The sequence below is a fragment of the Mastacembelus armatus genome, chromosome 6 (assembly GCF_900324485.2).
Source record: "Mastacembelus armatus chromosome 6, fMasArm1.2, whole genome shotgun sequence".
Lineage (NCBI taxonomy): Eukaryota > Metazoa > Chordata > Actinopteri > Synbranchiformes > Mastacembelidae > Mastacembelus > Mastacembelus armatus.
Window position 1 is genome coordinate 16,866,740 of NC_046638.1, and position 25,329 is coordinate 16,892,068.

General features: G+C 40.8%; 1 protein-coding gene across 9 annotated transcripts; it reads right to left on the bottom strand.

The window, feature by feature from the left end:
* Positions 1-150: 150 nt before the first annotated feature.
* On the bottom strand, positions 151-23,837 carry cnot1 (CCR4-NOT transcription complex, subunit 1). 9 transcript variants are annotated; one of them, XM_026310833.2, is made up of 49 exons: positions 23,673-23,836; positions 21,855-22,149; positions 21,616-21,723; positions 19,347-19,445; positions 19,060-19,128; positions 18,784-18,838; positions 17,583-17,786; positions 17,317-17,485; positions 16,908-17,034; positions 16,649-16,759; positions 16,224-16,394; positions 15,802-15,929; positions 14,680-14,920; positions 14,368-14,487; positions 13,870-13,992; positions 13,614-13,765; positions 12,658-12,808; positions 12,305-12,518; positions 11,821-11,946; positions 11,200-11,324; positions 10,818-11,104; positions 10,629-10,707; positions 10,247-10,501; positions 10,013-10,153; positions 9,739-9,918; positions 9,524-9,640; positions 9,294-9,404; positions 8,648-8,725; positions 8,117-8,294; positions 7,457-7,611; positions 7,068-7,364; positions 6,713-6,853; positions 6,370-6,474; positions 6,074-6,193; positions 5,744-5,938; positions 5,492-5,634; positions 5,277-5,385; positions 4,798-4,967; positions 4,372-4,603; positions 4,031-4,279; positions 3,769-3,932; positions 3,489-3,606; positions 3,263-3,364; positions 2,661-2,834; positions 2,326-2,475; positions 2,047-2,227; positions 1,599-1,731; positions 1,355-1,489; positions 151-1,140 (listed from the first exon to the last, which is right to left on the bottom strand). In XM_026310833.2, the coding sequence occupies exons 2-49, from the start codon at positions 21,954-21,956 to the stop codon at positions 1,062-1,064; spliced, it is 7,173 nt and encodes a 2,390-aa protein (XP_026166618.1). In that variant the 5' UTR covers positions 21,957-22,149; positions 23,673-23,836; the 3' UTR covers positions 151-1,061. The 9 variants fall into 9 exon arrangements, with proteins under 9 accessions (XP_026166618.1, XP_026166619.1, XP_026166626.1 ...); XM_026310834.2 differs by having other exon boundaries at positions 1,062-1,140; positions 23,652-23,837; XM_026310841.2 differs by having other exon boundaries at positions 1,062-1,140; positions 7,457-7,590; positions 10,247-10,492; positions 12,317-12,518.
* Between the last annotated feature and the right edge of the window lie 1,492 nt (positions 23,838-25,329).

Genomic DNA, 25,329 nt, shown 5'->3' on the forward strand with positions numbered 1-25,329 from the left:
CTTAATATACCCAACACATTGGCAGGTTATTCACTTTATCCATCAGTGGCCATAATGTTGTGGCTAAACGGTGTATACGAGACCCACTTTTTAAACACCTGTTGCAGTAGCATCAGCCTTGTATTGTAGTCCTGAAAGAACATCAACGCATTGCAGTTTGAATGCTTTATTTCTTGTATGTATGCATACTGCAGTTAAGTAGCAAGAACTAAAGGCAAACTAGAAAGGACTACAAAATACAACACATGGACCAATACATTTACAAAACATTCAAAAATGTTACAAAATGGGCTGTATTGGTCCTTCTATTGTTGTTCTTCAATTTGGAGCTTTGTACAAATTCTCAAGATACGATGTCACCATCACTTTGCACAATTTTACAAGTGCCAGGGAGAGACTTCCAGAGCCTGTTTCAACTGATCAGCAAACTGTTTCCACCAACACACTGACACACCAGGAGTAGACCCCCACTCCAACTGGGAGACTAAACCACATCCCTCCTGTCTTACCTCATGGATATATATATATAAAAAAAGAAGTCAAAAAAGTAGCAGGCAACATTTTCCTTCAATCACTCATCTACCATTCAGCCTCTGGAAGGAAAAAAACAAAACAAAACAAAAAAAAACAAAACATTTGTGTGGGAGGGAAGCAAACCAAGGACTTCGGCAGCAAGTGAAAATATGTTTAGATGTCTTTACATGTCAGGATACATTTTATTTGACATGTTCATCGCTCTCCCCTTATCTATTCACCCATTCTCCCTTTTTCCCCCCAATATTTACATCAAAGCATCAAAAAAAGTATATTAAACAGTATGTCCCTATGCATTCTCCATCAACTCAGCCCCAAAGGGGATAAACAAAAACAAAAATCTAATTCTTTAGATCCATGTGCAGTAGTCCTTTCATCCACATTTTAATGACTGTGGTTGCCAGTTCATCCAGTGCCAACAGTAAAGAGGGAGATGTGTGTGAGTGTGAGTGTGTGTATGTGTGGTGGGGGAGTGGGTCAAGGCCACGTCATCTCTCCCGCGGGCTACGAGCTGGCTGGTACACAGGCTAGCTGGCGCCGGTGCCTTCCATCACCTGCTGGGCCTGCTTCTGTCCCATACAGCACTGGGCTACTGACTGGAACAGCCTGGGGACAGACCAGAGGTCAGACATATGTTTTCAAAGAGGCTGAACTGCTCAGATATGGCTGAAATTACTTTGCCATTAGTTTTTATACAGCCCTTAAGACAACAAACAAATGAATTCATCAGGCTAACCAATTCTACTGGTTTTTCCATTAGGTGCATCTCAACTACAGCACACAATGCGTGTTAACACATGAAGTCAAACAGGAAACCTACTTTTCAATCTCAGGGGCACAGTGCACAAAGTCATGGCTCCAGAACTTGAAGGCAGGATTCTTGATCAGCTCAATAAACGTGATCAGGAGTCCCCATGGATGAGGCCTGTTCACAATGAGCCTCTCCAACAGGACCCTGCACAGGGAGACAAAAACTTTAGCTACCTGTACAGTAAACTACAAGCTGGTGATGGTTGAAGATAAATGTATTCATGTAACAGTGATACCTCCACCTAAAGGCTTACCTGGTGATCTGCTCCTGGATGGCCTCAGTGTTCGCCTCAGCAAACAGATAGAGCATGGTGCAGCTGAAGTAGTGAGTGTGACTGTTGGGATAGCGCAGCTGATTGGCGATTGCATTCAAGAACAGGTAACGCCCTGTAAAGACATGAGGCCCGAGACTTAATCAGAGTGCTCCGCTTCTGTTATGGGCAAATGCTGAACCGGAAATCTGGTTCTGGATTTCAACAAAGACGAAGCTTTTTTTCATCTGGATACACAAAACTCTTAATACAAATAATTTAGATAGCACAAACTAAATGTTAATGGAACCTGCAGCACACTAAAGTGAGGAAAAACCCATGTAGTGTCAAAGTGTCTTTACATACAAGATGTGGGAAGTTAGCCTCAAGTTTTTTGCACTAAGGCAGAATGAAAGATTTGACTGATACAGTCTGTAGTCTTCCACCTTACCCTCAGTGTCTAGATCCACAGCCAGGTTCTGGAAGATGTCCATGTGTGCCGAGTGGGTGATGGTGCTCATAGAGGGGGTGCTGCCCTTGTTGTGGATGTGAGCGATTGCCTGTGTGCCTACATACAACACTAGAGCATTGATCAGCTGGATGTTGTAGCGGTTTCCTGGCTCATTAGACACCTAGAAGACAAAGATGAAAAATTAACACATTTACTACATTGTCATTAGTTGAAGTATGATTAAAAATATAACTTTAAATAGATAGACAATGGTCCTACCTGGAGGTTGCTGCGTAGCTCAGAGAGGAAGGTGACTGGTGAGCGGGTCTTCAAGTAGGAGTCCAGATCCTTCTTGAACTGGGAAGGCATAACGCCTGTGAAGTTGGTGAGGATACGAGGAGCAATGTTGATCTCACTCAGCATGTCCACCTGCAGCAGGGTTGTTGTGAGAGAGTGTCATTTTCAAATCAAGTTCAAAAATGTTGAAGCCCCATTTCTACAGCCTGTCAAAATCAAAATGTGAAACAGCAGTGTCCATCTCTCAAACATACACTGTGCAGCAGCTCCCACTTTCAGTCAACTGTACACCTTAAAATGCGTGTGCGTACATCTACCTTGAGATTGGGTGTGAAAGGGTCAGGGAGCCTCATGTTGCGCGGAAAGGCACTGAGGATGAGGTTGCGTAGCTGGATGCAGTTCGGTGGGATAACATCACAGAAACCATAATGGTAATCACACAGGAACTCTGGGAAGTCATGCAGCAGAACCAGCAGAACTCGCAGTGTGCCCTGAAACAGATGATGGGGGTTGGAAAGGAATCAGTTTATTTTGTAAACCAAACATGCAAAAGGACACAGAAACTAAGTCATTTAGAGCCTTAAAGTCTATAGTAACATACACTATAAGATATTAAACAAGGAATGAATGAATATTTATATAACCTTAATACTTAAACCCCAAATAAATTGCAAGAAGCAAGTCATATTCAGTCACCTATAAAGTCCTACAGTATCCTCTTTAAGAAGAGCTCACTAAATCTGTTTACTGCCAGAACAAGACTGACTAACTGCCTGAAGTCATTTACAAGCCTGAGTTGGATTGCAAGGGTAGATACTGTAGACAGAGATGGGTTTCATGGTTATTAAACCTGGTTGGCACAGACAGATGTAATTTTTTTTTTTTTTTTTTTTACAGTAAAGGAAAAAGGAAGGAGCACCTTGTAGAGGATTTGCATAGGTTTGTTGAGCTCTACATTCCTCAGGAAAGGAGCCAGGTACTTGAAGAGATCAATCAGCAGCTGTGCATACATGGGCCAACCCTGGAAAACAGCAGTTATAACACCAAAGTCTGGTAGCAGATACAGGGAAAGTAGCAATATTTGTATAATAAGACTGAATATAAGGTCTTGGAAGTATGTGTAAATTAGAGTTATAACTGCATACCTTCTGCTGTGGTGTGTGTGCTAGCATCCTGGCAATAAAAATGCGATGGGAGATGAGTTCCAGCCAAGCGTACACAAAGCCGGGTGCTTTGGTGGGTCGCAGTATGTGGAAGGTGTTGCTTCACATAAAAAGGATACAGAGCAGTTTAAACTAAAGTGCAGGCAAAAACCATTCATTGTTGATTTTGTGGACAATATCAGGATTAGCCAAGCCTCTATTCTACAAAGTAAAGTTCCTCAGGAGGACACCCAGATATGGTCAACCTAAGTGGTTGTCATACCAGAAGGCAGTGAGTGTCTGGAAGTTGATGGTCTCCAGGACGTGTTCAGGAGCATTGAGCTCTAACAGCAGCATGATGAAAATGCGGTGGTAAGGCAGCTGCTGGAATTCTGTTTGACGAACATCATGGTCCTGGATCAACACCCCGACTACAATACCTAGCACCTAGAGGCACAGCACAATACAGTAATAAATGATTTGTGTTTAAAACACACACAAAAAAAAAAAAAAAAAAAAAAAAAAAAAAAAAAAAGCTGCTATACCTTGTTGAGGAGGTTGATTTTAGTCACTGTGTTAGTGGCCTCTCCAGAGTGTTTGACGAGCAGGGCTATGAGCCTAACAAAAGCATCCAAGTTGTGGTAACACTTGGCTCTGATGATGGCTGCACTGGCAGCTGGATTGTGCTGCTGCTCAGCCTGTGCCCGGTAGCTTATCTCAACACACATTTCTGTGCAGAGCCGGAAGAACCTGGTGATCAGGTCATCAGTCTTCAAGATGCCCTGCTGGTGCATCTGGAGGGGGGGAGAAGACAGAAACATGAGGAATACAAGTCTAGTGACTGTTGATAATCAGCACTTGACTTCACTGAGAAATGAGTGTGGACCTGGCCAACAAATGCCGAGAAGGCTTTGGTGCTATCCCTGCCAGCAGCAGCTGAGTGATACAAGTTGACCCATTCCCTCAGGAGGTACTCTGCCTTCTCCCTCAGGCCTGGGGGATCATCATATTCTGATGCCTGTGAAATCCCAGAGTGCATCATGAAGTTGGGTCCGCCATGGGCCCTGTCGATCATGGCTTCATAGTTGGAGCGAACAACTTCCATCAGCTGTGGAAGACTAGAGCAAACGAGAAAGAGCAGGGTCCCCACTTTTAAATGTATCCATTAAAATGTAGTAAAGCTTAAAGCACAGTGGGCAGCAAATAGGTAACACGGTCTATTTTATACTATTTTACACCTGCTATAAATGTAGTTTTACTTTGCAACTAAAACTTGTGGTCTAAGGATTTAAAAAATAAAATTAACATTTACCCCTCAGGCGCATTAGCTCTGGAGTGTGCACAGGTCCTCATTAAAGTCTCAATTGTGTGGAAAAGGTCAGCCTCTGTGACATGGCTGACACTCCGTTCATCCACCAGGAGCAGCTTCACCAACTGCATGGCAAAGGCAACAGCCATGTAGTGCAGTCCGTTCTCCATCGACTGCAAGAAAAGAAAAGACGACGGGCATTAGTGGCATTTTACTCAGCCAGACAAAGCACAACTCTACTGATCAGGGTGCAGGGTAACATAAAACCTAAGAATCTCTTTTTTCCCCACTAATCTGGATCTAATTACCATTTTACAACAGAAAAAGGACCAAATATATATTGAAGTAAAATTTCTGGAGATTAAATCCACTTACACATTAAAAACTTGACTAAGTATCTTGAATATCTTACACACCAGACCCCAAGTAAAACTATAAGATATAACATAATGAAGTGGAGAATGACAGCGTATATTTTGCACCTGTGCCAAGTGCAGGTCATACTGCTGCATGTTCACAAGGTGGTTCCTGATCAGAAGCTCCACTGCCTCAACATTGTATTTATACTCATCACGGCATTCAATCAGACATCTGTGAAGAAAAAGAAAGTCAATGTCAAATTTAAAGATTTATTACCAGGTATTCTATATATGGAGCAGCCTTATGTCATTCACCACAACTTTATTTCCTGACTCACCTAGTGATCTGTTTATTGCACCACTGTGGCCCATAGGCACGACCATCTTGCAGGGCTTTGAGCACCAGCAGGTGGCATTCCCTGTAGCGAAGCAGCAAGTCTGCATCAGCCCCACTGGTAGCATCCAGAAGACCCTCCACAGCCTAATGGATAAAAAACAACATAGTACAAATACAGGCTGGCTGATTAACCATCATCCCAACCACTCATGCACCATTTCCAAAGACCTAACTGTCAAAGTCTTTGCCCTACCTTCTGCAGTAGGCCAAGTGCAGCAATGCCATCCCTGGAGTTTCTTGCCAAGGCAACAGCTTCCAGCAGGCTGCGCAGGGCCTGGGTAAGAGGGTTCATGGCAAGGGCAGGAGGGATGGCATGAAGATGCTGCTCCAAGTCTGCCATGCACTTATCATAGATCTGAGCCACATCATCTGTGGCCCATGCCTGTTGCTGTTAAAACAAAGAAAAAAAAAAAAAACGATCTGTGGGGTGTCCAACACACATGGCCTGACATTAACAAGAGGCATTCATTAAAGTATTGTCCGTTTCATTCATAATTATTTTAGTGAGCACTTTGGCACTCACCTTCATAGGCTGAGCCAGGAAGCCAGTGGGTTGGGAGAGGTCATTACTGGGTAAGAAACCTGGAACATTCCTGGCAAACTCCTCATATACAGCCAGTTGTTTGGGGTCTACTCCTCCAACCTGCACATATGAATAGTTTAGACCAACAGTAACACAGCGCTAATAATTATAGTACTGGACAGCTGCTATTAAGGAGGTTGGCAGTAAATTATGACTTCTGTTAAGCTATGACTAGTATCAGACTGAATAAGTGGTCTCCTCTAATATGTTGCTTCACTGCACATTAGTTATTTTACCTTCAGTCTGATCTGCTCAGGCATACGTTCAGCCTGGTAAGTCAGAACAACAGGATCACAATAGCGACGCCCCTCTTGCCGTGCATGCTTCCTCAGCTCAAACTCCTACAAGGGTATACAATTCATGATTAGAAATTGGGCTTGCAGAATTTACGCTCTAGAAACTGGACACTTCTAAATGGATTTGTTTTCAAAGAAAAAATATACACAAGAACATTACTAAAAACCATTCACACCTGTGAAAGCACCATGTGGCTCAGCAGGACTTGTATTTAAAAAAATAAAATGTTGCATCAGAGGTAAACTATTAAATTTTGAACTGAGCTGTGAATTGAAGTCTCACCGTGGCTAGTCTCTTGTCCATTTCAGGGCCAGCCTTCTCCACAGCCGTTTTCTGAATAAAGCAGCACGCCAATTCACAGTTGTCTTGAGCAATCCGTGCTGCAGCCTCTTCCATCATTTCCCTTTGCTGGGGTGTTGGTGCCTGAGGGAATAAACCGGTGAAGTTAAATAAAGAGGAATGGTACATCTGACAGAACCAAAGGAAAAGATGGCCATGTAAGCAAACATGGCAAAAATTGGGAGATATATCTTATCACCACTCCTCACACCACTGCTACTCCAGGTTTCTCCATACTTCATCTGTAGATATCTTACAGCAATTAAGGACAGAAGCCCTTAAACATGGCTTCACTTACTCTAAGTGCAGCAGCAAAGCTATTCTTAAGGTTGGTGGCAATGCTCATGAGCAGGGGCTCCCGACAGGTGATCATGGCCATGCCAGCAGTCAGGTTTCTCATCATATGGTGGGCAGCCACACGCATGCGGGACTCCTCTGAATCCAGGGCAAAATCCTTCCTGATGATCTGTTCACAGGTCGTCATGGCAATTTTGATAGAACGATCGACAACAGGATGCACCAGCTCTTGGACAGCCCGCTCCACTGACTGCCGTACACACTGCTTTAACTGAGGATGGGCCTGGAGCAGAGGAATCTGAAGGAAAAAGATGGGGGCACATAAGAGGTGTGTGTGTGTGTGTATACATATATATATATGAAAAAACACCCCATGGAGCTAATACTTACATTGACATTTATATTGATGTGTGGGGCCAGGCCAGCCAGGGCATATACATTGATGTCATGATAACTGAACTGTGGGGTTGGGGGCCCAGTGGTTGTACAGGTGGTGGTGGTGGCAGCTGGGGTTGAGGGAGGAGCTGCAAATGGAACAAAGTCTCCTGTTGGTCATGAGATACTAATGTGATTAAAACCACAAAATGTACATTATAAAGACAATACTGATAGACACAAAGCCAACAAAAACAACCCCATGATTTTAGCATATCATCTTTCACAAAGCTGTTTGAAGAAGACCTGATATGAGATGTTATGATCAAAATAAACATCTCTTCAACTTCTCAGATTTAGTATTATGTTTCCTTTCTCAAAAGTAAATCTAAAAACCCCCACAAGTTATATTGATGGCAATGAGTTGAGCGGTTTTCAGAGCAATTACAGACCATGACTTGTTTCATCATTTGTTTGGGGGAGTAATTTGTGTTTAGAATAGACAGCTGTGCATTGATGTTAGCATGTCAGGACAAAGGCCATGAGCCAAACAGGCAAGAATGATAAATTACAAACTGACAAGAACAACGTATCCTGACTTCAATTAAGGCACATAGTTCTAATACTGCAGGGAAGGTATAGGTTAAGAAGACAAAAAAGCAAATAAGCATTCACCTGTGGTAGAAACTGGTAGCATCTCCTCTGGAGGCTTTGTTTCTTTCTTTGGTGCAGACAGTTGTTCCTCCAGATTCTTCAACTTCTCTTTGTCCTTCAGCAGGTTTCCTGGCTTGAGCTCATTGATGTCCAGAGACAAGTTCTTACACAGAACTTCAATCTCAAACTTTAAGTTCAGCTGCAGTAAAGAGGAGAACAATGTGAGCAATAAATATACACCTATTGCTGCATTTTGAGTGTTTCTATATTAAATATTTGTTTGCTAGTGGTATAAATTACAGTTTAAGTGGGAAAAACTTATTGTTAAACAATTTTTATTACAAGTGACAGGCAACGGGTTGGTAACTAGTGCAAGGTATATGGAAAGCGCGATGGCCAGAGGTGCGGACCTCAATGTGACAGGTAACCAAATATGGAAAAGTTCATTGTTAGTGTTGGTCACCAAAAATGTTACAGAAACCTTGTTTGCAAGGATGTAAATGCACTGTACTGAAAAGTCAGACACCTCTGTAAATAAGGGAACTCAATTACCTTCAGGTCATGTTCCTGATGCAGCTCAGCCAGAACATTCATAATGGCCATGGTCCAGGGGTTCTGGGGTCTGAAGACCTATAGCATCAGACAATAATGTTCTCAGCAGCAAGAACTCACTGAACATCAACTAATGGAACCAGGTAAGTCTTAGCCATTAAAATAAAAATAAAGTTCTAATATATTTGTGTGAAGTACAAAAAACACTACACTGAACATATGGGTCTGAAGTAACGAAGCATCTGGTGAATCTGTAGTTCTGGAGATAAGTTGCATTAAACTATACATCCTCTGCTCCAAAGAACAGTTCTGAGATTTGATTCATACTTTGTATTGCTACATATGTGTGTATGTGCTGTAGTCTCATTTGAGGTAAAACGACTTCTTCACAATTGCAGACCGCAATAGTAACTCTATTCCAGCTTTTATCGTTCTTCATGCAGTGGAGTAGTAAACAACTCTGTGCTTCTACTTCCATCAGAACTATCAGGCTGACTCACACTACGTCAACATTCCCTAGCTGTGAACTTTTAAGTCAGTCAAGCTCTGCAAGGGGCATATAGCTGCAAAGCCATGTGTCAGTCACCATTAGGCTGTGACTGGGCCAGCCTTTTGAATCTGTATGTGTGAATGTATTAATACTCACCATACTCCGCAGACTGGACTCCAAAACTTTTGCCACAAAGGGAACCACATAAAGTAGCTCCTGCTGGCCTTTGACATAGGCCTCCAGTAGAAGAGACTTGACTTCCAGATCCTAGAAAAATTATTTATATATTAAAAAAAAAAAAAAAAAAAAAAAAGTTAGCCAACCTGAAAGTGAACAGGAGATGCACCACCTCATAATATTAAAGAACCAAATGAACTAATTCTCACTGTGTAGAGGATAGGCTTGTTTTTAGCCAGTGTAATCATGCCAAGCCAGTGGCCCAGGTTCTTCAGCAGGGAGCGATCAGAGAAATTGGCAGCTGCCTTGTCAGAGGTCAACAGAACCTGAAAGAAATTGAGAGATCAGCTAGTATTTAGAATTTGTGATTATGCCTCATTCAGTATCACTACAATGTGATAGCACTTAATCCTCAAGTTTTAACCTTGATATTCCTGTAGGTTTCGGTGAGAACCATCTTAACAAATTCAGGGTTCTTGAGAGTGTCCAGAAAATTGGAGTAGAGACTATGGAAGTTGGGCTCAATGCTGACACGCTTCATCACCAGGTACTGGGACACCCAGGGCATAAATTCCTCCTTCACAGTTTCTTTTAACTCTTCAACCTGTAAGATCAAATACCGTTATAAACATTTTTTTAGAGCTGCTTTGACGCTTGAGATTCTCAACATACATTATGTTTTGCTTGTTTGACCTTACCTTTTGTGTCATGTTGGACTGTGAAAGGTTGTTGAAGATAAAAGCAATTTTCTCCTGCACATTCTCTGGAGGCTCAACAATCCTTTCTGTTTGGTCAGTGGCCACCAGCAGGGTGTCAATGTTGGTAGTATTTATGGAGGGCTACATGTAGAAATAAGGTCAGTTACCCTAAGTACTCCACTTTTTATATGCAGAAGGAAAAAAGCATGAACAGGAGACAGAAACAAAACTCACAGGCACATCCTTCTTGAAGCTGCTGGGTGTCGGTCTTGTGATGGTGGTAGTCTTGGCTGCTGTGGTTGTAGTAGTTGTGGTAGTGACAAGAGTGCTGGGCTGACCTGGCTGTGGGGCTTTGGGGACACCAGGTTGCTGCGACTGGGCCTGGGCTTGAACTTGTGCCAGTGCCAGACTGCCAGGGGTAGTGATGGAGCCTTGCATCTTCACCGGGGGGTCCCGTGACTGTTGGCCATACTCGATATACTGCACACACAGGACGTTGAAAGGAACAGAGCGAAAGATTTAATTTATCTGTATGTGGGGATCCTTTACTGTTATGGCAGGGACCAAATAAGAACTTAAACCTGTGACAAAAAATAAATTAAGGAAACCTGATTACCTCTTGTAAATGGTGGGGGAATTGCAAGAAGTGGCCAATTGAAGCCAGGTGTTGGCAATACTGGGGATAGTCTTTTAGTCTAGAAATACAGAAGATGTATTAGATTGACAAAAGAAAAACAAATTTAAAAACAGAAAAAAAAGGGTCATTACATTAATACTCATTTCACAAGAGAAATCACTGAAGTACCTGTTTTTGAACCTATCTAGAGCTGCAATTCCAAAGTAATACATTTTGGAGCCAAAGGGTTTTCTTAGGGCTTCCAGAATATATCGGAGAGCCAAGCCCAGGGCCAAGTAGGTAACAAGACCCTTTTCAATAATGCCACCAAAAAGGCAGGCGGTGATGTGCAGCTCCTTGTCTGGATATTGGGGGAAAAACCGGTATTCCTCAAACAAGTTCCGTAGCATACAGTTGAACACCTCTCGCTCACGTTTTATGGTTGAATCCTTGAATCTCTGCAACATTTCCAGTACCTGAAGGGGGACAACAAAATAGTGGTCAATCACCTGAAAGCACGTGCATGATTGATTTACTGTTGTATTGCTTGGGAAAGAAAGTCACTACATACTTCATCCACAGACATAGTTGGGTGAGGTGGGTGGTTGTAGATGCGCTGGAAGTAACTGTTTGCTTCATCATCTATCTCTTTACTAAAGTGCTGGTTTGCTTCGGGCCACACCTGAGAAAGGTCAGCTGAAAGAGCAGCAAGGAGAGAGAGAAAAAACAAATCCCAAATGTCATTTACTTTTATGATGTTATCCAACACTGGTGGTGCATAGTAAGCAAGTGTCAGTGTAAATCACCTCACAGTCAACTCATACATATAAGGTTTATGCATTTTGACCAGATGACTTTCTGATGGTTGAAAATCAGACAAATGACAAAGTGGGGCTGTCAGCATAAGCAGACAAGGAATGGAAGACTGATCTGTATTTCCTCTCAATCATTTTACAGGGTGCTGGACATGAAATGAAGTCCCATTCAAATTATTCCAGGAAATATAATGCCCAGTAAAGTCTAATCAGACTTTTGTTGTAAACATATTGGTGTGGGTCACCAATGTGCATTAGAAATAAATATGCAAATCAAAAAAATCATGACCACTATAGAGGAAATACAGTGCTGAGCAGCGCAGGGCGGGGCTCTCAGTCACACCACTACCACCACCACTTACAGGCCTTCATCTTACTCTGCTGGAAGGTAGGTGGATTCAGGCCTGGTGTGCTCATCTTTCTGGTGACAAAGGGGTCGGTGCTCACTGTTGGCATTCCCAGACTAGAACCAATACCAGAGCTGATGCTTGAGCCCAAGGGACCTGGAAGTAACACAAATCATTTCAGACCATATCAACTTTACCTTCTGAACTGCTGTCATTTGTATTTTGATATTGTTTCAGTTTAATATGCAATACTGAGTCACCAATAGGGTATCCAGCCTAATTTTCTACGACTTACAAAACACTTCTCCTGCTTTGTGATTGAATTTTACAACATGATGCAAACTGAAGGATATATCTAATTTTAGTCAGTCTGCTTATGCTTACTGCATACACAATATCTACAATATAGCTTTAGCCTCAGCACTCACTAAACATCAAGACTGAAGCAAAACATGCTCATGCTAAATCAAGAAGTCTGGCTGTTTCTCTAAAAAGAAAATAAATGCCATAGTACCAGAGTCCATACCAGGAAGCTGTGAGGACAGGCTGCCAATGCCCCCAAATGGTGTGCTGGGGTTAGGGTTGGAGAGAGATGGGAAGGCCTTTGCTGGGGACTGGGGATTACTGAAAGCTGAACTCAGTGAGGGTGGGAAACCCTGCATGCTCTGAGTGTGGGAGGTCGCTGTGCTTCCCAGGCTCAAGGAACCCATTGCAGACAAGGGGTCCATCTTGTCAACGATGAGCATATTCAGTGTTAAAACATTCCTCAAAAGCAATACACCCAAATTCCTCTGAGAAAATAGACTACAATGTGTAAATTACAATAGTTGGTTACAGAGCATGATGTAGCTTTCAGTTTGAGGCTACCTGTACAGGTGAGATAGCATCCAGGCTGCTGGTGCTAGGGGCACGCCCCTTTGGCATTACTCCTGGTGGTGGCTGCCGGGCTTTATTCATGACATTGCTGCAGTTGGCAACCATGGTCAAGATTGTCTCTGACAATTCCTGGGACACACTCCTGAAGACAAAAGTGGGCACATGGGGATTAGAAGAGGGGGGGGACAAAAAAACAAAACACTAAAACTACAAGCAAAAGGGTGAGTGTAACTGGTGCTGCACGCACACACACGTGTATATAATCTCTTTCACTTTGAAGCCAAAATACAGACAAAGATCTGCTTTTAAAGACGAAGGTGCTGCCAAAATCTTCCGCATTTCACTCATTGACTTCTGGTGTGAAAAAGACATGCTCTGTACAAGGACTGTCCCCATGGAATATCAATATTGTATTCTTTTACACACACAGTCCATAAAGTCTCTTAATTTATGAAAAAAAAAAAAAAAAAAAAAAACTATTACAAAAGCAAATGAACACACAAATATGTGGAAGTTATTACAAAATGAGGAGTAGATAGTTTTGTCTCATTTAATAAACCTCTATATGGGCACCATTAGTTGCATGAAGCACATCAAGACGGTACTCGATTTCTTGCCATGTTCACTGTAGCAAAGCCTCAATGGTGGCAATGTCCTGTATCATGCAATGTGATTAAAAACTTTGATAACCACCGAGTACATAGAACAAATCTGATTAAGATATCCCATCAATTGCCTTTGTAACATATTTTTTAAATTGTAAAGAGACTTTATGGACATACACATTTTTTGCACGACCTTATATAATAAACTACATATTAAGTTTGTCAGTTGTATATGGTGAGGTTTATTTATTGTGGACAGGATTATATTCAAAAGTCATTCAAATCAGCCACTAAAATTCAAGCAAGCTAATAGCACAGTAATGGTAACCTAGCTAATCTCACCCAGCACAGGACTGCAGGCAGGCCAGCATGGTGGCTAAGGTCTCTGGGGGCAGTTGGGCACTTTTGGGCTGGTCCTTGTCTGGGGCCAAACCCCCCATAATGGATGGGCAGCGCCTCTTCAGGAATGTCACACATGCCTGAATAAAAGGTTCCTGACACACAGATAATTGCTGTAAATAAGATTCGGACACAGGAACAGCTAACCAACTATACTCATCTTTCAACAATAACTGCACTTTTCAGTTTGAAGACTTACTCCATGCTCTCTGATTTTGTCAGTCAGCCATTTATCAAGTTTGAGGTATTCACGTCGGGAGGCAAGTGCAGCAAGGTCAATAACAAAGGCAAATGGAGTACCATTCAGCAGCATCGACAATGACTGAAGAAGATAACATAAAACAGGGTTTAATGAAAATTACACATTTAAAAACAATATTCTACCATACTAATTATTACCAATGTTTAAACATCTTGATTGCTTATAACTTTTCACCTTTCTAATCTTAGTCAGCTTTTTTTTCTAAAGGTTTATTTATAACCACTCATACCCATCACAATTTGAAGAATGAAGCCATTGGACCAACTTGTATTTTCTAACAAATACTTGCTTAAGACCAGTAAATATTAAAAAATAAATACCGAATCCAACACTACCATGGGCTATACTACTGCCGCTGCTGCTGCTGCTTTAGCCTGAAGGTTAAAGGCTAAAGTTGTCTTCACATCAATGATTATTTACTCTATTGAAACTAACCTTCAAGTCCTGGGCCACATCCAGGATGCGAGACAGCTTAGCTTGGTCATACTGTTCTCCTCTCATATACCACTCAGCCATTGAATGCATAATCAGCTGACGGATGGAGGGAGATTGTCCCTGGGAAAATTAAACACCAGGATTCATCAATATATCAATATATATATATATATATATAAAACCATGGCAAACCAGATAACTTACTGGGAAAATAACCAACATAACTTTCAAACCACAAAATGAAGCAAAACCCATTACCCGTTGACTTCAAATCAACAGTCATTAACAGTTAAGTGTGACTTTAACACAAACCTGCCCGTGCCAGGCGTAGTGCAGGATAATGGCAGAGTTGGGGTGGTTGCCCAGAAAGATGGGCATTAGGGTAGAGATGAGCTCATGACGCAGTGTGTGCCAGGAGGTGGAGATCTGCAGTAATGCCAACACCAACATATCCGGGCAATGCTTGATGGGGAAACTGAACAGCTGTTTCACCTGTTCATACTGGCCCACCTCAGACAGCCTAAGCAGGCTCTCCACCAGGTCCAGACTTTTCCTGTCAAGAGTTATGGACACTCAGTCAAACTTTTTTTTTTTTTTTTTAAAAGATGTACATATCAGATTTTTCTGACATGACACATATCCATAGCACCAATTGGTTTTCAACTTTTTAGTGGAAAAACCTAATTTCCTGGTACAATTAAGCTAGCTTCTCAGTTTAGATTTGAAAGACTGAAACACGGAAGAATAACAGTAATTTATGAAATCCAAAGGGGAAACTGTCTAAACATTTGACAAAGTAGATTTTTATTATAAATATGCAAAGGGTGTGCTTGGTGACATGCAGGACAACAGTGAAATCTCCATTTAGAGGGGGGGGAAAAAAAAAAAAAAAAAGTCTGAAAACTAGACGAGTATAGAAAAATAAGCAACTGCTACACCCTTCTATGTTGTCCAATGTCCCTTTTCCATTACAGTTGTAGCACTACTCAGCTCTAACTCGACTCATTTTCCATTACAAATGAGCACCACCTCAATGTGGGCGGGGCCATCATAGCAAATGCCATCAAACAAACGCCTACACCTCCTTGTAGGACCATGGTAAATAGCATTAGCAATTTGCCTAAAGACAAACATGGAAAGACAAACTGTCATTGTTGTTGCTTTTTAACAATGCCAGGATGTTGATTCTTCTGTTGGACATGGTCAGACATAGTGCCCGTGGCTCTTCCAGTGAGGTTGCACTCTGACCAATCAGTGGCCAATCTGTTGTCACATTATCAGCTCAGCTCGCTTGGAACCTCGGCCAAGAAGGTACTATGAATGTACCTGCTATTGCTATCAGGTTCTATTGCCTAATGGACCCCCCCCCCCCCAAAAAAGGAGTCGAGTCGTGTAGAGCTAGTGGGAAAGCCCCACAAGCTACAAGTACCATACCAGGTGGCAATCTCCCGGTTGTCATCCTCAGGTGGGGCCTTAAGGATGTCGATGGCCACAGTGTGGCAGGGGTAGTCAGCAAAACAAAACACTTCTGGACTCATCAGCGAGTGCTGAATGAATGACAACTAAAAGAGGAGGAGAAAAAAATATGCATGAAGGGAAATCTAAAACACACAAACAAATGTGCCACAGAACAGAATTTGTACTTGGCCTGAGAACAGAATGAAATGGCTGCAACCAAAGAGGGAATACAAGCATCAATATTAACCAGTCATACTAAACTATCAATTACTGCTTGCCATTTGATTCTTTACCATTCATTTGAATTCTTTTGGCAGCAAAAAACATTCCCATCCAGTCTTCTACTACATTAGTTATAAAACTGCATCACCCTGATGGAGCATATGTTTGTCAATTACCTGTCCCTCTGCATGTTTCCACGGCCGATAGATGAATTCAACAGGAAAGACCTCCATGCCCAACCCTCTCTGAATGCCATAGACCACCATTTGCAGACCTTTGCTGTCCCGGATTATAAAGCCTGGGTGGTCCAATTCATATGTCACCTCTTTGAAATTCAGGCTGGGATTCTAGGATACAAACAACACAAAAACATACCAACTCAGTCACTTGAAAATGATCCGATACAAAACTGACTTCTGCAACATTCAGTACCAAGTTAATGACAAACTCCACCAGCAGTCTCAGAATCACCATTTAATAGGTAACATGGTGAAATGTCATCAAAACAAGTGACAGCACAGTTGATATGCAAAAGCATCTGTTCCAGTAAATATTACACAAATATTAAATTAGTTATATTTAAAGTAACCTATACACTTACAACTTCCTTGACAACATCGATGAGAACCTCAACGTTCCAAGTGTGTGCCTGCGAGCCATCATTCTTATCCTTACCATCACTCCAGATGCCACTTCCTGGAGCAGAGATTGACTGAAACAGAAAACACACGGAATATATTTTGAAATGAAAGCAGTAAATCCCAAGTGACACCATACTGATTACAACCTAAAGGAACCATACAAACCAAATTACTGACTTTTGGCAGCTTATGTTCTTTAAAGCCCATATGTTAACTCACCTGTAGTGGGATGCCGTCGGTTAGGCCAGAGTGGGTACGAGCCATCATACCCAGGACCCTGGCTACCTGGCTGGCAGTAACCTCTCTCACCCCATACTGGAGGATAATGTTTCTGCACTCATCCACACTGCAGAGACAAACAGGATAGTGTTGACAAGGATTCACTATTATAAACAGTTACCCAGAAATTATGTTATTCATGACATCACACAATTAACTTTGTCAAGCTGCAAAATACTATTATGTTAAGGGAACAGTGAACATGACAACTGTAATCAGTATCAGTCATTCACAATGCAGGAGGTAACATAGTAGTTTTGTGCTTTGCGCTTACTGGACTGTTGTAAAATGTACATAAATGTAGCTTGGATGTGTTAGTACATTAAAATAATTTCCATGTAAAATTCACCTAGCACAGAAGCCATAGCCAACTTCTTGCATGAATTCTGCAAGAGAACTCTCCATCATGGTCTTAGCTAACTCCATTGAGTCTGGCAGGATCCTGTCCATCAGAATGTCCCGTTTTTCAGGGTACAGCAGTGGTGCAAGCACCACAGGGCAGCGCTCCTGGGGGAAATCTGAAACACGCAAACAAATGTGCCACAGGGCAGAATTAGTATTTGGCCTGTGAACTGACAGAAATGGCTGCAACCAATTTATCCTGATTCCCTGTACCTCGGCAAAGTGTCTTGAGGAAAGCGTCAATCTGCTCTTGTCCTACCCCACTGGCTCCCTTCTGGCCAAATAGTAGATGGGAGAGCAGCAGGTGCAAGACCTCTATGGCAATGTCTTGGAATCCACCTTCCTGGTTTCCTCCAAGATCAGCGTCAACGTATGATCGCAGGAGATCCGGAAGTTTCTGCTTGATGAACTGAGCAGCTGAGAAACAGTCAAACATAAAAGAGCTGTGAAAGCACAACCACTTCTATTTATAAATTTTACATGTACTGTTAAACACATGCCTGTGCCCTACATTAATGATAGTAGAGCAACATGGTCAGCAAACAGCTTTAGCTCATTACACAAATACGTCTTTCCTCTAAGCTATTTCAAGAACATCAACATTCTCATCAGCAATTATGAAATGCAATCAACACATCACAAAACTGCACAGACACTGCATGTATGGCCAATTGCTAAGTGAAAACCACATCTTGTTTTAGTTTAAACCTAATCTAAGACAAATAGTCATTACAGACTTTCAACAGTTAAAACTACAATATTAACAACTTACATGGTCAGGTTTAATAGTCTGTAGCAAATAAGTATAGATAGTGGAACATTCAAATTACTTTTCATGCTGACATTTACAATGAGTGCGTTTACATGGAAAACAAAACTGATATTACTCAGATTAAGACCATATTCTGATTAAGAAACTACCATGTAAACAGTGATTTTTGATTACCTTAATCCAGTTAAAGATCATCTTATGTGGAACAAGGTCAGTAGTCAGATTATTATTGTCCATGTAAACATAGTTAATGTCTTTATGGGCCTGTGAAATACCTATCCATAAGAAAGGGTTGTGTGCATATGGCTATGGATTAGGGCCAGTTGTAAAAATAAAAGGAAAAAACTATGCTCACATATTTCAGAAATGGGTTAATCCAAAAACCATAGCACTAAATTGGATACAGTAGTTTGAAGTTACTAAATTAAGTTGGCATATATTTAATGGCAGTACCGCTATTTCACAACAGTTAAATCAGAAATACCCACTGAATGAAACCTTCCTCTTCAGGGATGGACAGACATGACAGTAGTGTTTTAATGTTGTGTTTTCAAACACATTTTACCCTGACATGCACAGAAAAATGTTTATTCATATTTACCACATGCTTAAATATGGGCAGGTTTTACTAAAATTACTTACCAAAACCACGAAGGTCTGCGTTGCTGGAGTTGAGCAAAGCAAGGCCAAAAATCACCTGGATAACAAATTAATTAAAAGATCAAAAATCTAGATTTGTGATTTTTATTTTTTTTAATATAATAATTAGGTAAATGTTGTGACACCTGTAGTATTCACTGTTTAACTGCCAACAGTAAACAGTGTACTGTGTCTACACCACCTCTTTCAGTTAGTGTCAGCAGTATTAATAGTAGTCGGCAGTGGTAATAATGGAAGCCCAGCACAGAGCTGGCTTACCTCTTGGACTTTGCTGAGCTTAAGAACTTTACTCAATTGAGTGAATAAATGGGCAGATGGTTTCAAACTCTGAAAGACAATTTAAGTTAAACATCTTTATTATGAGGAAATATTTTCTACACATCTGTACACACGGGTATGCAAGTTTGTCTAAGCCGTTTCAGCCTGACATGTCAATTGAAAGTCAGTTCATCTTTTCAAGATCATGGTTACACTGGTATGTTTTCAGTTGAGATTCAGGCTATTACAACAACATTATAATAAAAATTCTAGTATCTGCTTCTTACCTTCTGGTAGTGCAGGGGATTGTCAATTGCGTAACAGAGAGTTGAGATGAAGTTTGGCTTTGATATCAGCGACACACACTCCTGGATCAGAAACTGTGTCTTGGATAAGTTGTTTGTCAAATGTACCAAGGGGAGGAAGAGGAGGAAAAAAATAAAAAGAGGCAGATGATGAACAAGACAAGTATCTTGAAATTCACTCATTCATAAAATACAGGGATTCTATTGATAGAGAATCTACATGAAACATTTGGTACATTTTTTTTAAGCTTTTAACTATTTCCTGCACTCAACAGTCAGTGACTCAGATTAAGGCCATTTTGTTGTTCCTTTCACAGCCTCTGACCTGTAGTTACACTGCAGAGGTTAGACAGTTACACCATCAGCTAAAGCTTAAACATCAAGTTCAGCCCAGTGGGCAGTAAGACCACTAAGCAACTCACCGTTCTGAATGTATTTATATTTAAATTGCTGCGTTAGAGCTGATATGTTGCCTGTAATCTGAAGATGTACAAAAGCAAGCTATTGCTACACTGCAATTAATATAACTTCGATATACTGTAGATTGAGCACTGGTGTACTACCTTTAAAAGCTTATTGATAACGATACAGAAATATCAAAAGGTGGAATATAATTAGAAATATTAGTATTAAAAAAAATCATGACAGCCATCCCTAATGAAATAAAGGTCTTCCAGCAACAACATTTATAATTGTATGAGGGACTGAGGACCAAAAGCATCAGAGATATTATGAGAACTTGCACAATTGGTGTGGGCTAAGCTGCAACAACTCAGAGTGGTGGGCACAAATGGATCAATAACTCAAGACATAAATGCATTCAGTGCAGAGGACACAGTTGCTCTTAGTATACACTGGGCTTCTTAGTCAAGATAGAAAAGCAGGGAAGACAAAAGTTTGCAAATGTCACTGAATACACAGTGGGTCCCTGTACAAGTCGTTTTATTTATTTATTTTTAAACTACTATACCAATGCAAACAGCTGCAAGTTTAATATATTCATTTAGAAGCAGACAATGACCACTGAAATTAAAATGCAGTGCTTGTTTACCATGTTGTGAAGGATAAGCTACAAATAACCAAAAAGTGCCTAAGCACAATTTATCAGCTCTTAATTTAATGCTTCTGTTTCTGATTACACGAGTAAAGCTCGATTAATAAGATGTTTTTTATGTTTTATCAATGCACAGCTAATCAACATTTAATAACATAATACTAAACTGTGCAGAACTATAGTGCTTTATGTGACCACCACCTGCCAAACACAGTGAATCAAATTCAAAAATAAAAGGAATACATGTTCCTTTTGTTATTTTGGGGAGACAATCACAGTTAGGATAATGGGAGAGTCATGTGCACAGGTTCTTCATAAATGAAACTGTCTTTTTTGTGAAGAATAGGTATGCATACATTTAGTTTCTAGCATATTTTGTTGCAAAGGGGCAGACGTTCTTATAGACTGGCAGTACTTGACATAAAGGGAGCTCTTTATTAATTCTTGATCTGAGAAAGTTTTGATTACGATGACATAAAATAATGATTACCGTATTTCCTGGACTGTAAGTCTTTTTTTTTTTCCTCCCCTCCTCTGGCTTGTTCTGCAACTTATACAGCGAAGCAACTTATGTGTATATTTACTGTCATTTTGCAGTGTAGTCACTAGTGTTGGATAGCACTCTTGACAACTGAAGATATTGTAGTGTCGCTTACTTTCATACTAAACTAAGTCGTAGTGTTACAAGCGATACACTTGTGCTTGTTATGCCTAGCCTACACTCTTTATAGAATAATTTATACTACAATTGGTATAATTAGAAATGTGACTTACACACAGAAGCAACTTATATATGTTTTTTAATGTTCAACAAGACTTTTTGCTAAGTGACTTATACTTCAGTGTGACTTACAGCCCCAAAAACACAGTAATTCAAATAGTTTGTCATTTTCCCCCCTAGATCAATGCTGGGCTTTCAGAATATATAAACAGGTGTAGAGCAGGTCAGACAGCTTTAAAACAGTCACTACCCCATTTCATGTGACCTCAGTGGGTATGTCTGGGTTATCCCACAAACTTGTTACTGTTACTGCAGTAACATTTCTCAGTGGAATTCCATGTTGGCGACAGTTGGAAAAAAGGGAACTCCACAAAATAATTTACTCCTAATAGGCCATTATAGTAAAAAGAAAAGCATAATGGCTTCCTGAAACTCAGTCAAACTCAAAATATCAATGTATTCCTGATCATAATTACCTGGTGAAAATCCTTGCCACTGCTTTTACCATCGCCACTGAAATCCACATGGGAGAAGAGACAGCGTAGTAGATGCCTGTCTGCCTCAGGTCCGTGACGATTTACAATCTAGAAAAGAACACGCAAATGTTCAGTACATGTTAAAAGTACATGTATTAAGACACTTTACAGAGAAAGTATACGAGAGTTTAGTTAGCCAAGGAAAAAGGAGGAGGGGGAAGTACTTTGTTGCCACTTACATGCTGTATTTCTTGCTGGCTGGCTCTGTAGTTTTTCTTTGTTAAATTGTCCACCAGATAGCTGATTTGAGACAAAGCCAGCGAGAGCGAGTCAAGATTCATTGCTGGTTGGGGCGGAAGCAGGCGGCCGAGCACGGCGCAAAATCACCATTATTCCCCTTTAGTCACTTCAGTGATAGGTTACTTCTGCTCCCCCCCCCCAAAAGGTGTGAAAAATATTGGATTCCAAATGAGTTTTCCGATCAGTGGCCCCAGTGCTAGGTAGAGTCCTTCAGATTAAAATCAAGTTCACCATCTGCAACAAAAGAAAAAAAAATTTAATTCTGGTTTCATGGTTTCTAAGCAAGACACACTGCAATAGGAAAACAGAAATGACAAAAGGAGAATTCCTTTGTGAACTGTACAAAACCTGGAGCTGATATAATCATGAAGGACAATATTTGATCATGACAGATCCAGAAGGTGAAATGGATCATTTCTGTATCTGCCCTCTCATCTATGTTTATCGTCTATTTGCATTCAAGAAGCTGGCCAGTTCAGGACACCTTCTTCACGGAGATGCAGTTATCTACACTTTGCCTGCTAGCAGCATGTACTAGGCCTCATCCCCGATTTAGAGGTAAACTGCTCGCCGAACTAATAAAGTTCAGTAAGTTAACAACGACTACAGCAGCTTACTCACTTACTACGATGCATTAAGCGCGGCTAACCGGGAACTCCTAAATACTTCGCCTAGACCTAAAAAAATACAACACTGACTAAAACAAAGACGCTACAGTATGTTAACATTAGCAAATGATAGTTGCCCACAAACAATTTAGTTAAATGTTAACATTACTGAGCGTTAAGCGAAACCACATTTTTCCATTAACTAAACAACGTAATTCTAGACAGTCAAGTTTGTTAACCGACTGAAACAAACGCCACCTTTCTGGAACCATACGGCCGTGCTAAGAGTGGTAATCTGGGGCTAGCTAGGTGCTGTAGCTAGCATCACCATGACGCTAGTAAACACTTGCGTGAGAGAAGTTTAGGTTAACGTTAGCCAACATGTTTAACGTTACTGGTACCTTAGCTAGTTTTATCATTAACCGTTACATTTTACACACTGTCGCTTACTATGTCGTAGTTTGTTATATATTCATATATCCACTGGTCAGCATAAGTTGGCCCCAGTCAATAGCTGGCTAACATTAACCTGTAGGCTACGGGCTAACGATATCAAACTAGCCTTAGCTCACATTAGCAACATGAGCTCGTTTCTAACTGATCTATATGACTCTGAACACTAATGAACACTGGGCCATTTAGGGTGTTAACAGGTATTTTGACAGGTTATATAGCGTTAATTTACTAAGGCTTTCAGACCGCTACATGTGCCTCGGCGAGATCCCGAAGGCCGCGAATTTTGCAGACGGGTTTTGCGCGATCTTACCAGCTAACGTTAGCATTAACCTTGTTAATGTTAGCTTATTTCCACGGGCTCCGGCTAATCTGTGGAATCGAAACACTGTAGTTGAAAATGCTAGCTATCCTACAACGACACGAAAAGGTTGCACCGAGCCAATGTCAATAGCGTCCCAAGCAACAATTTCACTAATATGGCTTTAGATACCGAGCTGCGTTGCACGAGGAACATTGTGAAATTAAAAATTGTTAAGTTACTTTCTTGATGCGACCAATGACAGCTGCTGCCCAGCAAATAGACACCACCCCCCGCGCTGGAGTCTAACGGCCAGCCTCCGTATTAATGTCATTGCTTTTGGGTTATTTATATATCTGCCGACGGTTGCTGACCAGATATCTTATAATCCTCACCGTGCTCCCAAGAAAGTAATTCAGATGTTCATCCCTTCTTGCTTCTCACAACAAACTTGACCAAATGGAAGGGTCGCTCTGCCTCCACTTCAGTTTGATTTTCAAAATAAAATGGCGACTGTCACCACCACGGCGCGCTCACGGCCCGAAATGAATGCGCGAGCTTATCCGCGCGGCTCCGACACCTGATGTGTGCGTGGATCTGGGCGGGCTTCTTTAGCATGCTCTTCTTCCTCCTCTTCTGAGATTTTAGCGATATGAACGGCAGCCGGGCACATTACTGCCCTCGTCAGGTTCAATCAAAATTCAGATTTTTGTGTGCAAGTGAGTTTTCAGGATTTCCACACTTGCACAACCCTTTAGGATATTTTTCCATAACCAGTATGGAAACATAGATGTAACCAGGTTGATCGAGTTAGCTGACAGATTTTAATCTGACAGTAACAAAACCAATCACCCTTTAATGCCTTTCATGATTTTTCCTCTATAACCTACTTTCCACTCTTCCAGGCGATAATCTCTCATTTTATCAGAACTTGACTTTACTTTGACTTCAGAGCCAGCTTTCCAAGTTCTAAGCAAAACAGTCAAAATATCATTATTAAGGTCTGAGTGGTTTTGTGTCTCCTGCCGCATCACAGCAGGCTAACATTTCTCTTGTAAAAACAAGAGAGCTTTTTCCCAACAAAAAACACAAAGAAATTAAAATTCTTTCACAAAAAAAAAAGAAAACCATGTATTTAGACTGTGAGGGTGAGGTTTTAAAGCCCCTTTATCTGCCAATTTATCTCTAGAAGGCAAAGCCTTTTGAAATTATTTTAATATAAACTGCATTTGTTTTCCCTGGCATGGTGGCACTAATAATGACTGTTTTTTGATAATGAGTAATAATGAGTTTTTCCTACCAACTCATGTTTATACTGTCCCCTTGATTGTAATATTTTAGGGAACAAATCCTACATTTTAAGGAAGATTATTCCTTTTTTCATCTATAAGTACACCTGCTTCTTCATTGACAAATGCCTTTATAAAATCTTGACATAATATTGGAACTGATTCTACTGTTGATCTTGTTTTTAAAACCTTATTGATTATGGAGGGTAGATATCCATACCTGCATATATTGCAACAAAATTATGTTTATGTAAATGTAAATATACTTTGAATAAAATAAAAAAAATAAAAAATCAAACATCTACCATGTAGTGCAGGATTATTGTGGAAATTGTAACCTTTATAGGACAGAAGCGGTATAAGAGGCACAAAGGTGATGAGTGAGAGAGGTGGAAGTGAACCAGTTACACTTTATATGTGCTTGAGCAGAGGCGCCCAACAATAAGTCAGACTAACTAACGTTATACAAGATAAGTACTGCGCCACTAGTCCAGTCATAAATACAGCCACAAATCTCAGGGACACATACCTCAAAACTCAGCTGATTAAACTGAAAAGCTACATGGCTAAACATCCGCAGAAATAACATTCTATGAGAAAATTATTTATTTAATGTTTGGGTGGAATGACTCTTTAAAGTTGTTTAAAGATTGGCTGGCATATGAAGTATATAAGCTTAATTATAGGCCTAATTGACAGTATATCAGAATTACTTTAATGCATACATATTATATTTTATTGGTAAGTTTCATTTTATGTCGTT

What these genes read in the sequence shown, in the direction of transcription:
- cnot1 (XM_026310833.2), bottom strand. Translation starts at nt 21,956, where the DNA reads ATGAATCTTGACTCGCTCTCGCTGGCTTTGTCTCAAATCAGCTATCTG. An exon ending in GCTTCAAGAAGGATGTGCCT is followed by an intron (nt 10,154 to 10,246) that starts GTGAGTTTTGTT and finishes TTCTACATGTAG; the next exon opens with CCCTCCATAAATACTACCAA. An exon ending in TGTGGATCTAGACACTGAGG is followed by an intron (nt 1,732 to 2,046) that starts GTAAGGTGGAAG and finishes ATGTCTTTACAG; the next exon opens with GGCGTTACCTGTTCTTGAAT.